The 15,464-nt window shown below is 42.1% G+C and overlaps 1 protein-coding gene across 1 annotated transcript in view; it reads left to right on the forward strand.

The window, feature by feature from the left end:
- LOC144506603 (E3 ubiquitin-protein ligase DZIP3-like) overlaps positions 1 to 15,464 on the forward strand; it is a 143,337-nt gene that overhangs the window by 39,662 nt on the left and 88,211 nt on the right. Inside the window, exons 5-11 of the mRNA XM_078232952.1 lie at positions 34 to 158; positions 967 to 1,087; positions 3,134 to 3,256; positions 7,696 to 7,797; positions 9,256 to 9,348; positions 10,521 to 10,564; positions 13,511 to 13,596. Coding sequence (XP_078089078.1) covers positions 34 to 158; positions 967 to 1,087; positions 3,134 to 3,256; positions 7,696 to 7,797; positions 9,256 to 9,348; positions 10,521 to 10,564; positions 13,511 to 13,596 — 694 coding nt within the window. The remainder of the gene's footprint in view (positions 1 to 33; positions 159 to 966; positions 1,088 to 3,133; positions 3,257 to 7,695; positions 7,798 to 9,255; positions 9,349 to 10,520; positions 10,565 to 13,510; positions 13,597 to 15,464) is intronic.

The following is a 15,464-nucleotide window of genomic DNA, read 5'->3' on the forward strand; positions in this document are numbered from 1 at the left end:
TTGCAGCCATTGTACATTATTTTATCTCTGCAGGATCTGTCTGAAGCTGAAAAGCAGATTAAGACAATTGAAAAATTGACGAAGGAAGCGCCAGAATGTCAGAGGTTTCTGTACATAACCTATCACATATTAGGCTGTTTATACTACAAGCAAAATAGGTAAGGAATCTGAGCTTGAAGTTGGATATTAAAAATTAAATAACACTAACAGGAATTTACCTGCACTGGAAGTTCAGTTTGGTTGAGATCAACTGAACTTGTCCGTGTCGTATTTGCGCCCTGTTTTATATACTTTTGATATTAATTTATATTTGTGGGTTTCTTTCATGGGGGTATGGGGTGAGGCAAGGGGGTGAAAATTATTAAGAAAAAGCTCAAATTTTCTTCCTATGTAGAATAACGCACACTAATAAAATTAGCTTAACAGGACAGAAGTTAGTATTAATCTCTCTGTATTCAGAGAATGTATTAAAAGACACAAGATAGTCATGGAATATATTTAATTATGTAATTGTGAGATATATTTCTGTTGTGCCTTCTACAGTGAAGCCAGACACATACTACCCATTCAACGCTCCTGTAGTTTCCTTGTTTCCCATTATTAAAATATGCATATTATTTTCTCTCTTTTGCTTTTTTCTTCTCCCTCTTATTTTCTTTATCCAGTGCTGTATTTTTCTAATTGTCTCACTCCATTCGATCCTAAAGCTTTGTGTAAGCAGCATTTCCAAAGAATGATTTTTTTAAAGTATCAAATACTTGAAGAAGTTTGCCTCAAAATTGGTAATTTACATTAGTGTGACATTGGTCCAAAGCCAGAGTGTCCTTTCAAATTTTTCATCAATTTTATTTTATAGAGTTGCGTACCGTTTTGATTATATGTTGTACTTAGCTCTGATCTAACCAAGCTCATGAATTTCTATGTGCTCATTAGTGGTGACCTAAGATTCAAAACCATTTTTTGCAGATTTGAAGAGGCAATGAAATGGTTTCAAAAATCCAAGCAAGAGTTTCAAGATAACCAACCAACTATAGAGTGGAATGATATAGTGTTAAAAGCAGAAGAGATTAAACCAGAAAATTTTTCAGTAAGTGTTTTTTTTAATTCATTACTGAGATGTCAGCATCGCATCTAAGGTCAACATTTAATGCCCAACCCTAACTGTCCTTGAGGAAGTTGTAGTGAGCCGTCTTCTTGAATGTGTACCCACTGTGTGTTAGGAAGGGAGTTCCAAGATTTTGACCCAGTGGTGATGAAGGAAAGACTTATCAGCGCAATATTACTGGCCATTCACGCCACGTTCCTGCTGCAGCGAGGTTGGAGAATTTGGCGCCCAGCCAAATCTCCGTTCACTGCAGCAGGATGGGAAAATCCTGCCGGCGTGAAGGGCCATAATGGCCAAGTTGGGATGATGTGTCATTTGGAGGGGAACGTAGGAATGGTGTTTCCATGTGTCTGCTGCCCTGTTATTTTAGGTGGTTTGGAACAGGTTTTGGAAGGAGCCTTAGGCAGTTGCTTTATTGCATCTTGTAGATGGTACCCACTGCAGCCATAATGCAATGATGGAGGAGTAAATGTTAAAGGTGGTGGATGGGGTGTTTTATCCTGGATGGTGTCAAGTTTCCAGATTGTTGTTGGAGCTATATTTATCTGAGTAAGAACAGAGTATTCCATCACACTCCTGACTTGTGCCTTGTAGGTGATGGACATGAAGCATCTGAGGATGGTTGGGCCAAGGGCATTTCCTTGAGGAGGCCTCGCAAAAACCATAACAACTTTCCTTTTGTGCGACTCAGTCCAGTGAAGAGTTTTCCCCATGTTTCCCATTGACTCAAATTTTGCTGCGGCTCCTTGATAACACTTTGGGTCAAATGCTGCTTTGATGACCATAGCTTTTGCTGTACCCAGTGATTTATAGTTTCTTGATTTCATGCGGAGGAAATCAGATTGACTGAAGATTGGCATCAGTAGTGCACAGAACCTCAGGAGGAGGCCAAGGTGATCAACCATTGACACTTCTGCTTGAAGATGGTTGCAAATGCTTCAGCCTTGTCTTTTAGTCCAACATGCTCGACTCCCCCATCAGAGGATGGTGATGTTTGTGGAGCCGCCTCCTCCTCCTCCAGTGATTTGTTTAATTTTCCACCACCATTCACAAATGAACCTGGCTGAACTGCAGAGCCACCTTGATGATGAATTTCCCTCCCAGAAGGGCATTAGTGAACCAGGTAGCTTTTTATAACAATCCAGTAGTTTCATGATGGTTATTACTGGTGGGGGATTTGAACTCATGCCTCTGGTTCTGAATGCTAGTCCATTAGCATTACCACTATGCTACCATTCCCATCTATCTGCCTTTGAGTCAAATAGTTCTAGATTCAAGCCCACTTGAACACAAAAAGTAAGGCCGACATTCCACTCGGTATTAAGGCAGTGCTTCATTGGAGGTGCCTTCTTTTGAATGAGATGTTAAACTGTAGCTTTGTAGGTATAAATTTCCTGCGGCACTAGTTCAAAGAAGAGCAGGGGAGCTATCCCTCATGTCCAGGCCAATATCCCTCAGTCAACACTGTATAACCAGATTATTTTGTCATTATGTTTCATCATTGTTTCTATGTCAGTGGTGGTGGAGGCAAACTCAATAGGGTCTTTTAAGAGACTCCTGGATGAGTACATGGGACTTAATAGGATGGAGGGTTATAGGTAGGCCTAAAAGGTAGGGATATGTTCGGCACAACTTGTGGGGCCAAAGGGCCTGTTTTGTGCTGTAGTTTTTCTATGTTTCTTATCTCAACACTACATGTGGGAGCTTGCTGGGTTGTTGGAGATCTTTCAGTAAGATTAATGTGGTGGTGTCATCTTAAATAGTGTGTGGGTGTTGGCTTTCTGAACAAGAAGTCAGTAGATGTTTCTTCAGTATAAATGACAGCTGAACATGCAGTCAGTCTGCTTCGATTGAGATATTTTTTAAGACTACCTTGGTTAACACTCCTTTTGCTTTGTAACCACTTGGCTGGAGTTAAAATCCCTACGGCAAATACTGTCTGAGACCATAAAGTATTTAATATAGATCACTTGAATTCTGTTGTACAAATGACATGACTACTGAAAGTCTGCTTTTGTCGTCCCATAGGTCAAAATAAATGACTATGTTGAAATGTGTAAAAATGCTCCTGATCCACTCGCCATTTGTCAAGATGCGAACTGTCAGGGATATTACAAGAGGGAAATATATGCTTCTGACCCTGATTACAAGGTATGTCTTAATAAAATCCAAAACCATCTTGATTGTTCTTACAGAACAGATCTTTGAAATATTTTCAAAATGTAGAATATTTATGTGTAAAAAGTTGTTCTAAAATGGCTCCCTGCTATCAATTTTTTTAAATGTTTAACTTACTGGGAAAAAGATACTCTAAAAAGCACCACTGATACCATTTGTTTTGAGCCAAGTGATGGAAAGATATTGGGAGGACCAATACAACATGAAGACTGTATTCATTGATTTAGAGAAGGCATTGTGTGCCTAGGGAGAAAGTCTGGAGATGTGCTAAAATTCACAGAGTCGCTGAGAAACATGTACAACTATTAAGGATTTGTACAAGGAGTGCTGTACAAGAGTAAGATGCAGAGTGAGTGGAGAGTGAGAGTTTAGAAGCCCTAGTTGGAGTACACCACAGATTGGCACTGAACCCCTTTCTATTCCTGACTGCCATGGATGTCCTGACTGAGCAAGTGAAGGAGGAAGTGCCATGATCAGTATTTTTTTCTTTTAGATGACGCTGAACTATGTGGTGGGGGTGATGACCGATTTATCAAGAGAATTGGAGAAAAGCACTGGATAACTGGTATGAAGATCAGCAAATCAAAGACACTTATGGACTGTCACTTTAAGCATAGAGAAGAGGATCAAAGTGAAGGTGTATGGCTGAAGACTTAGAGAAAGTAAGGAGTTTCAAGTTTCTGAGGCCAGTGGTGGCAGAAGATGGAAGTATGGAAATTAGATTGGTTCTGGTTGGAGTAATTGGAATAAGTGCAGTGGAGTGTTACATTAAAGCAAAGTAGTAAGAATCTACAAGGTAGTGTGAGACCAGCCTTCTTATATCGTGAAGAAACATGGGCAATCGAGAAAGGAGGGACAATGACTGGATACTAATGAGATGCGGATGCTGAGATGGATGTCTGTGGTAATGAGAAAGGACAGGATCAGAAACCAGCACTGTAGGAGTTTAGTGAAGATTGTGGGAGCATCGAAGAAAGTAGCCAAGAGTGAACTTCGGCCATACACCTCTTCTCTGGGCTTAAAGTGACAGTCCATAAATGTCTTTGATTTGCTGACCTTCATACCAGTTATCCCATACTTTTCTCAAATTTTCTTGATAAATCTGAGGGACTCTGTGAATTTTAGCACATCTCCAGACTTCTTCCCTAGGCACACAATCATAAGCCTTCTCTAAATCAATGAATGCAATCTTCATTTTGTATTTGTCCTCCCAATATCTTTCCATCACTTGGTATGATTATCTGTGATGGGGAGATGCCGGCGTTGGACTGGGGTAAGCACAGTAAGAAGTTTCACAACACCAGGTTAATCATGGTGAGCAATCACTGAAACAACGATATGATGACACCAACAAGTTCCATCCCACCATCAGACTCACCATGGACTACTCTCCGGAATCGGTTGCATTCTTGGACACACACATCTCCATTAAGGACGGTCACCTCAGCACCTCACTGTACCGCAAGCCCACGGATAACCTCATGATGCTCCACTTCTCCAGGTTCCATCCTAAACACGTAAAAGAAGCCATCCCCTACGGACAAGCCCTCCGAATACACAGGATCTGCTCGGATGAGGAGGATCGCAACAGACACCTCCAGACGCTGAAAGATGCCCTCATAAGAACAGGATATGGTGCTCGACTCATCGATCAACAGTTCCGACGCGCCACAGCAAAAAACCGCACCGACCTCCTCAGAAGACAAACACGGGACACGGTGGACAGAGTACCCTTCGTCGTCCAGTACTTCCCCGGAGCGGAGAAGCTACGGCATCTCCTCCGGAGCCTTCAACATGTCATTGATGAAGACAAACATCTCGCCAAGGCCATCCCCACACCCCCACTTCTTGCCTTCAAACAACCACGCAACCTCAAACAGACCATTGTCCGCAGCAAACTACCCAGCCTTCAGGAGAACAGTGACCACGACACCACACAACCCTGCCACAGCAACCTCTGCAAGACGTGCCGGATCATCGACACGGATGCCATCATCTCACGTGAGAACACCATCTACCAGGTACACGGTACCTACTCTTGCAATTCGGCCAACGTTGTCTACCTGATACGCTGCAGGAAAGGATGTCCCGAGGCATGGTACATTGGGGAAACCATGCAGACGCTACGACAACGGATGAATGAACACCGCTCGACAATCACCAGGCAAGACTGTTCTCTTCCTGTGCGGGAGCACTTCAGCAGTCACGGACATTCAGCCTTGGATCTTCAGGTAAGCGTTCTCCAAGGCGGCCTTCACGACACACGACAGCGCAGAGTCGCTGAGCAGAAACTGATAGCCAAGTTCCGCACACATGAGGACGGCCTAAACCGGGATGTTGGATTTATGTCACATTATCAGTAACCCCCACAGCTTTCCCCCTGATCTTGCAGAATCTCACTAGCTGTTCTGTCTGGAGACAATACACATCTCTTTAACCTGTGTTGAATGCTCCCTCCACCCACATTGTCTGTACCTTTAAGACCTGGCTGGCTGAAGAGATTTGCATTCTAATTAGTATTCTGTAACTTGATTTCTGTGTCTGTGCACTGTTGGAGAACAGATATCCACTCCATCTGACGAAGGAGCTGTGCTCCGAAAGCTTATGGTATTTGCTACCAAATAAACCTGTTGGACTTTAACCTGGTGTTGTGAGACTTCTTACTATGATTATCTGTCGCAGAGAGATGAAATATGATGAGGAAATGGATGGAGATGGAACTGCTAGAAAGAAGGCGCAGAAGTCCGCCTAAGACCAATAGAAAGATGCAGTGGTGAGAGACTTAAATGCAGTGGGATTGGAAGAATGAGTGACTGACAGGAGGAAGTAGCGAAAGGTGATCAACCAGCATTGTGGTGATTCCAAGTAAAATGGGAGAAGAAAAGTAAATAACTTCATTCCCACCAGTTTGCGTCGCACCTGAATAAAGAATCCTAAGAAGAATGTACAAATTCTCAACACCTCCAACCAATTCCTATTATTCTTACTCTGAATGAATGAAAAACTGCAGAGGGAAAAAAAGAATGATTTGTTTTCGAGACTTCTTGACATCACGTTACTCTAAAAGCAGAGTAATCCCATTAATAGTGTACGGTTTGTTTACAAAAATTATATTAATGTTTGAGTCAGGTTAAATGATGAATCTTAACTCCTGGGCAATATGCAAATATTTTAGAAACACTTGGGCAAGTGGGCTGACGAGTGGCAGATGGAGTTTAATTCAGATAAATGCAAGGTGATGCATTTTGGTAGATCAAACCATGGCAGGACTTACTCAATTAATGGTGGGGCATTGGGGAGAGTTATAGAACAAAGAGATCTAGGGGTGCAGGTTCATAGCTCCTTGAAAGTGGAGTCACAGGTGGACAGAGTGGTGAAGAAGGCATTCAGCATGCTTGGTTTCATTGGTCAGAACATTGAATACAGGAGTTGGGACGTCTTGTTGAAGTTGTACAAGATATTGGTGAGGCCACACTTGGAATACTGTGTGCAATTCTGGTCACCCTATTATAGAAAGGATATTATTAAACTAGAAAGAGTGCAGTAGAGATTTACTAGGATGTTACCAGGATTTGATGGTTTGAGTTATAAGGAGAGGCTGGATAGACTGGGACTTTTTTCTCTGGAGCATAGGAGGCTGAGGGGTAATCTTATAGTGGTCTGTAAAATAATGAGGGGCATAGATCAGCTAGATAGTCAATATCTTTTCCCAAAGGTAGGGGAGTCTAAAACTAGAGGGCATAGGTTTAAGGTGAGAGGGGAGAGATACAAAAGGGACAAGAGCGGCAATTTTTTCACAGAGGGTGGTGATTGTCTGGAACAAGCTGCCAGAGGTAGTAGTAGAGGCGGGTACAATTTTGTCTTTTAAAAAGCATTTAGACAGTTACATGGGTAAGATGGGTATAGAGGGATATGGGCCAAACATGGGCAATTGGGACTAGCTTAGTGGTTAATAAAAAAGGGGCGGCATGGACAAGTTGGGCCTGTTTCCATGCTGTAAACCTCTATGACTCTAAGACTTAAAAAGAGAAGAAAGTTGGTTACCAGACATTTGGAGGACAGTGGTTATGCATTGAAATTGCTATCCATCCACTTCTGAAGATCAATATAATAAAAGCCATAAACAATAAAGACCCAACGGTTCTACATTGGGCCCCAGTCTGGTTATCAGCAGGAAGCATTCAGTTTTTATGCAGTGGTGACAAATACTAGATCTATTCCCCTGCTTGCTGCTTGTGCGATAACAATTTCCCTAAGTATCAACAGTCACACTTGTTTCTCTATCAAAAGGTTTCTGAATAAATAATTTCTCATTCCTCTCTTTTCCTGCATTCCTCTCAAAATACAGCAAAGGATAATTATAACTCTTTAAAAATTGACACATCAACACATGTAATCTTGTCTCATTTCAGGGCTATTTTGAGCTTTGTTGTGATAACCGCTGTTTGATAGCATATCATACTACTTGCTGGAAAAAGCTAAAGGACTCTCAGTATCGTGGGAAAACTAGTCAGGTAAGAAAGATTCAAATTTAACTTCTGTTTCCTCCTTCATTTATTTCATCTGCTGTTGAAAGCGAGAGAATAGATTACCTAATCAAATACTCCCCACTGTTAGATCTAACATTGCTCCAGTTTCTGGTGGCAAGGATGATCAAGGTTGGATTTTCACTACCAATCAGGAAATTTCCCAATTTGGCACACCCAGCTCAGGCTAAAGGGCCCTATTGGATACTCCGGGGAGACGGAGAGTCAGTCCGCCAATCAGGAGGCAGATATTAGGAGGCTAAAAGCATGAGCAACATGCAATGGTTAGAAGACCTGCCTCTGTTCTCTGCTCTCTCCAGTTGTTTCACAAGCAGTTGAGCCCTGTAGCCCCGCACCACTCAATCCCCACTGTCCTTCCTGCCAAGCCATGCCCCTTCATACCTCCTCCCTAGCTACTGATCTAGTATCCACCATGGGCAGACCTTGGGGGCCACGTGGAGATGAAAAAAATAACTTGTAACAATCTAAAACATTTCTAATTCATACACACTTGGTAGTGGAAAAAAACTCCCATTCATGAAACCTATTCAAAACTTTTAAATTTCCTCTGGTGGTTGATCGGTTATAAAAGCAAACACATTTCTATTACATAATCACATCCAAGACAGCTAATCCCTTACTATCCTCTTTAAGTTGTCAAGTAAACTGTGAACTCAGACCCGCCCCCCGCAAGTGCTTTTAATAGGTTTTGAAACTCAGCCAAGCAGTCATAAAGACATAATAACCGCCCTTAGGAAATGTCAGAAAAGAACTCTATGGAAATGATGGAAGAGATGGCGTTCTACTAACCTACGTTAATCAAAGCAGTCCAGCTGACTTTTTAAACTCTCACTGACAGCTTACATCCGTTTATTTTCAAATTTAAAAAGAAGAGTTTTTTTAAAATCAGGTTGTAACACTTGAACAGACCTTAGCCAACCTTCAAAAGTGTGTACATCTAGTTCATCAATTTGTGGCTCCCATTCTGTGGGTTAAAGTTCTCAAAACAGCCAAAATAGGGTCCGCTTCAACTCAGCACTAAGATCAAATGGCCCTGCTGAGTTCAGATTTCTCACCCGTTTTAATCACACCCCTTCTGTCAGCAAAAAATGTATCTAGAACAAAGAACAATACAGCACAGGAACAGGCCCTTCAGCCCTCCAAGCCCGCGCCGCTCCCTGGTCCAAACTAGACCATTCTTTTGTATCCCTCCATTCCCACTCCATTCGTGTGGCTATCTAGATAAGTCTTAAACGTTCCCAGTGTGTCCGCCTCCACCATCTGTCAGAATGGGGGTGAAATTTCTGCATCCAGGTGCCATTATCATTTCTAAAGGTCCGCAAAGTCTTCTTGGCTCTGCGAAAATGCAATCCCAAATCTTATTTTGCATTTATTTTGATAAACCTAATAAAATGGCTCAAATTCATTTATTTTTATATATTTCAGGATTTCTGTTTAATGAAATGTATGAACTATGATTGTAGAGGTCATATCATAAAATGTGTGATTCACAATGCTTCAGGAAGCGCACAGACTGAGGTAAGAGCCTACAAGACTTTTGGATATGTTGGATTGTTGAAAGGCTGCGTAACATTCATGAGTTTAGAAAACTCCCCTCATTTCTCGCCTGCCGAGCTTGGGATGTTTCCTGAACTGCAGAATCTAACTTTGGTTTGGCGCTTCTGAATTGTTTCTCTCTCAAGCTTTGAGTGATGTGAAAAGTTGAACTTCTTTGCTGCCTTCAGCATCTCCATTTTTCTGTGATTCATCTTCTTAGCACTGTGTGTCTCATGTTTCCCCCCCATATCTGCATAGCCTCATCGACATGTTCCAGGGTTCCACCTATGGCCCTCTGCTCGTCATCATTTATCTCACCCACAAGCATGGAGATGCTTACACAAGTTTGCACCAACATTGTCTCTGCCCTTAACCCCGACCTCCTCGGGAGGCCTCCATGGCCTTCCTTCACTCCGGCGGAGTCAGGCCACATTAATGCGGAGCTGTTGTAAATCCCGCTGGAGTGAACCACTCCTGGCAGGGCGGGGGGGAGAGGCTAGCGGGCCCGGAGATCTCAGTCCGGGGCCCGCTAATGGGGATTGAATGGTGATTGTAATATTTAAATCCACTCCACGCCGATTTCCGGCGTGGAGCTGACAATGCCGGAAATCTTCTCCCTGGAAATGCACAGAGGCCGTGGCGTCCAGTGGGGAGCCCACTAAACGGCCTCCATTGATGTCTTCCAGCCCCCTGCGGACTGGGAGGATCGGCCCCTTGATTTCACAAACACCTTCCTCCCTTAATCCTTAGAAACCTCTGCTGAAGTAGAACTTTGAATAAGAATCCTCTCCTGCAGAATCCCTCGCACCTATTCGCTACCTGCCCCTGTGGAATCTCCTACACCCAATCACTACCTGTCCGTGCAGATGTCCCTGTGACCTAATGATTCTATTTCATACTTCCTCTGATCTTCTCTTGACCTTCCATTTGCTATGAATCATGCTCTCTGGAAAACTCAACTGAAAAAATTGCAAGGCAAATATCATTAGAAAAAGATTGTTTCTTCTGGCAGCTTGTCTTACCCTGTGAATCTTTTTTTTTACGTGAGATGCTACTTGATTCCAAATGGTTGTATTATGGTTGTTGTTGGTGCTTTATCTCTTTCTTTAACCGGCAAAGTTGTTTTTTTAAACTTTTAAACATTTTTCTTGCAGTTTGAAATCAAAGTTCCAGATCTGTCACCTCAGATTCCAGCTGTGTAAGTGTTTTAACAGAACAAACTGCATTTTTCTTTGCTTAGTATAATACACACATCACGTGTGAGAAAACAGCTTGAACATTTGAAAAAAAATCGAACGAGAGGACAATTTATGTGGTGGGTTTTGTGGAGAAGTTGTATAGTAAATCCACAGAGCTTAGTTGGGAAGGCTGGAGAGCATGAGCTGACTGGGTGGAGGGAGACCAATGGTAGAGAGAAGCAGAGGATGGTAGGTTGCATCTGGAATGTAAAGTTGGAAGAACATTGGGGAAGATGTGGCAAAGCCGCCAAATAATATGTCAGTAATGATATTGAATTTGGTGCATTGGGAACAGTGTCGATCCAAGTATTGCGCTAAGGAAACTACCTCTCTGCAAAGACAACTCCGCTAACCCCACATCATCTGCCCTTTTCTTGAAGCTCTGCAAATCTTTTCCCTTCAGTCACTTATCCAATCTCCCTTTGAAAGCTTCAATTGAACCTGTCTCTGCTGCACTCTTAGGTATTGCATTTCAGGTCCTAACTACTTGCTAAATAAAAAACATTTTCCTCGTGTCACCATTCATTGGTTTTAAATCAGCGTCCTCTGGTTCTCAACCCTTCCACCAACAGGAATCTGTATCTAAGCCATCTAAGATTCCACAAGGTTTTGACCACTTCTATCAAATTTCTCAACCTTCTCTCCTCTAGTGAGAAAAACCCCAGCTTCTCCAATCTATCCACATTGCTCAAGTCCTTAATCATTGGAACCATTCTCTTAAATATTTTCTGCACCCCCTAAAGAACTTCATATCCTTACTAAAGTTGTGGTGCCCAGAATTGCACACAATACTCCAGTTGAGACCAAACCCTAACATCCTTGCTTTTGTGTTCTATTCTTTTATTTATAAAGCTCAGGATCCATATGTCTTTTTGCCGTTTTCCCAACTTTCCTTCAGCAATTTGTGCTGTATACCTCTCTATTCCTGCACCCCCTTTAAAATTCTGCCCTTTTATTTTGTCTATCTTATTCTTCCTATCACAGTGCATCACTTCTGTATTAAATTTCATCTGCCACATGTCCACTCATTCCATCAGCCTGTTTATGTTCTCTTGAAGTCTTATCATTAACTTCTCCTCACATCTCACAGTGTTTCCAAGTTTTGTGTCCCCTTCAGAATTTGAAATTGTACCCTGGTCATTAAAATAGATTTTTTTAAAAAAGCAGTGGTCCACATACAGACCTCTGGAGAACTTCGCATTATATTTTCCTGCAGTCTGATAAGTGACCATTCGCCACCACTCTTAGAACCGCTACATAGAATCCCTACAGTGCAGAAGGAGGCCATTTGGCCAATAGAGTCTGCCCCAATTCTCCGAAAGAGCATTTTCCCAGCCCCCCCCCACCCCCTCCCCAACATGTAGCCCATCAAGGGAATGTAGGGAAGAGAAGGTTGAGGAAGTTGAGTCTCGATGTGACAAAGCATCTTATCTTAAAGTTTATTTATTAGTCACAAATAGGCTTACATTAACATGGTAATGAAGTTACTGTGAAAATCCCCTCATCACCATGCTCAGGCGCCTGTTCAGGCACACGGAGAATTTAGCATGGCCGATCTGCGTAACCAGCACATTTTTCGGACTGTGGGAGGAAACTGGAGCACCTGGAGGAAACCCACACAGATACGGGGAGAATGTGCAAGCTCCACACAGACAGTTACCCAAGCCGGGAATCGAACCCGGGTCCCTAGTGCTGTGAAGCAGCGGTGCTAACCATTGTGCCACCGAGCCGCCCCTATCTGTGAAGTCAAAGTAGATGGAGGCCCACAGTATTCGAGACAGAATTATGTGCAACGAGTAGGTATGGACTTGAAGTTCAGCTCTGTGTCAATTTACACCATATTGCAGCAGGGACCATAAGTGCCTCAGAGCAGTTTAATTTAAAAATTAAAGCAAAATACTGCAGATGCTGGAGATCTGAAATAGAAAAATGTGTTCAGATAACTCAGCATGTCTGGCAGCATCTGCACAGAGAGAAACCAAAACAAGAGTTAATGCTTCGGATCCATTCTGACTGTTCTTTTTCATAACAGACTCGAAACAACTCTATTTCTGTTTCTTGACAGATGCTACCAGACCGGCAAAGTTTTTTCAGCACTATTTGTAATGATTACGTGGCAACCACCAGCTCAATTACTATATTTCAGTAAACGAGAAATGTTAATAGAAAGATGCAGTGATTTTTATTTTCGTTTTCCGCAGATGGGTCATTTAATCATTTTTCTTTTTGTTGCTACTGGGCAACTTGAATCGCTTCACATCCTTTGCTTACCAGAAAGAGCAGTTTTTCAAGTTTTTCAGGAGTTCACTTTATTTTATACTTGTATCTCAAGGGCAGGAGAGACACTTTGTGTATCTGAGGAGTTGGGATTTGCTCTTGAGAATAATCTAGGGGGTGGGGGGCGGGGGGGAGCCAAAGTAAATCTAGAGGGAGAAGGGTAGGAAAGACCCGGAAATCTAACCAATATTTCAATCATTTGCATGCTTTATGCCCTAAAGCCCTTGCGGTAATGTTACCTCACCCTCCTCCATGCACACCTTTCCCCTACTGATTTACACCAGATATAAAACTTCATATGGTATAACATGGCAATGGCAAATTTGCAACTCCACGTGGCAGTGAAAGATGCAAAAGTGCAGAACAACAACTTGTATTTGTATAGCACCTTGGTAGCTATTTCCATCATACCTTTAAAGTAATAAAATGTCCCAAGGAGCATTAGAAGGCAAAATTCAAGAGGCCAGAAATAATCATTAATAGCCTGCAAAACTTTCTTATTTTTATTACAAAAGTTGGTTGCTATGCTTAAATCTGAATCTTATAAACAAGTTCAATCTATTCAACTTGCTTTACAAAGGAAAAGCTGTGTCTCCTTTTGAACTAATGTTTTTGTTCTGTTTTTACAGAAAAAATGAACGAAAAGAAGTTATCCCAGAGGAGTTGGGGAAATGTAATGAGCAGAATGATACTGAGCTAGGAAAGGAAGAGAAAGGTTTGTCCGCTAAAATATTAATAATTTTAGTTACGACTGCAGTTCCTGTCCCATTCTTAGCCTTGTATTTCAATTAGGACTCATCAGGTATTTCTTTTTGTGTGGGACTCATCAGGTAGTTCATACTCTAGCAAGCCAACCTCGTTAGCCTGGTTAAAGTCATCACACTATTTTAAACTGATTACTTTAAATGGTTTGTACAATCTTTCACCCAAGTATTTTACAATTGCTTCGTTCGGTTGGGTTTAAGTCTGGATTATACATTAAGATATGATATGCATGTTGTTGCAGCAAATTTATAATGGTAGTTATGTGGATTCCACACTGCTGCTGTTCATTCTAGCCCACCGATTACCAGCAGTAATTCGTGTTTACTGCCCAGATTCTCCAGCAGCCACAGACTCACGTTACAGAGGCAAAAACCCCAGAAGAATCCCAGGGACCTTAAATGGAAAATTCTCCTACGCACTGAGATGATTGAAACCAGTCGAGTACATTTTTCCATTTAGTGTCTTATTATTTAATGAAGCTTGCAGGAAATAATTTGTTTTTCTCAGTTTAACTTCCTCTCCCACCTTCTCCCCACACTCTTTGCTTGATTTTAGTCACATTGTTAGAATATCATCTAAACCTCATCCTTTATGGTGCCTTATGTAACTGATGGGGAATGTCCATAGTATCTTGTGTAAAGGGCACAATACAGTCATGGGGTTGTTATGGCAGAGAAGGAGGCCATTCACTCCATCAAGTCCATAGTGACTCTCTGCAGACAGTTTGATCAGTATCATTGTCCAACTCTATTCCAGGAGCTCGAAGTTTAGTTCCCGCAAGTGCCCATCCATTTTCTTTTTGAAATCATTGATCTTCTCTGCTTCATCGTAGACTGTGAGTTCCAAGTCATTGCCACCCGCTGCATAAAGAAGTTCCCCTTACATTTCTTCCCTGCCCTGCCCATTTTTCTTGTGCAAACCTCAAATCTGAGTTTCCTTGTCCTCATGCAATCAGCTAATCAGAACAGCTTTTTCTTTGTCTCTCATCCAAATCTATCGTAATTATGTACAATTCTATTAGATTTCCCCTCGACCACCTTTTCTCCAAGGAGAACAACCCCAGCTTCTCCAACTAACCTTGTAGATAAACTTCCTCATCTCTAGAATTATTTTTGTAAATCTTTGCATCCTCACATACTTCCTAAAAGTGCGGTAACCAGAACTGAACAAGCTATGTCATTGATGTTCTAACCAGCAGTTCAGCATAAGTTCCCTGCTTTTGAACTCAATAGCTTTACTTATAAAGTCCCAAAGATCCCATATGCTTTGTTAATTACTCTTGATTTATTCAAAGATCTAACCACATGAACCGCTCCAATTACCAGGGCATGGTTGCCTGGCCTGTCATCCCTCAACAGTACTTGCCCTTCTGGGAGGGGTGCTTGGCCATTGAGGAATGCTTATCCTGCAGCTACAGTCTCATCAATGTGGCACTGCTGAGGCTGCTGGTCCTGTGATTGACTGGTAGCCGTTGGGTGTGGGTCCCCTTTCTTAACTGGACAGCATCCCCTACAGTAGCCACTTAATTGGCCATCGCAGCTATATATACTGCTCCAGGGTCCCACACTGGTTGGAGTGGCCTTGGTCTCTACTTTTATTTCCAGCAGCGGGACTTGAGTCACCTCCACAAAATCTATCCCAGTGATTGCAAACTCATACTACAGGACATTAGAGTATTGGACTATATACCAGTGCAGTTCCTGTGTGTGAGTGGCAGCTCTTAAGCCACCCGATAATTAATTAAAATGATGATGTCATCATTTTATTTTGATGCAGCAACTCTATGATGGTCTACAGGGGTTTTATCGTTTTTTTTGT

This window comes from Mustelus asterias, chromosome 17 (assembly GCF_964213995.1).
Source record: "Mustelus asterias chromosome 17, sMusAst1.hap1.1, whole genome shotgun sequence".
Lineage (NCBI taxonomy): Eukaryota > Metazoa > Chordata > Chondrichthyes > Carcharhiniformes > Triakidae > Mustelus > Mustelus asterias.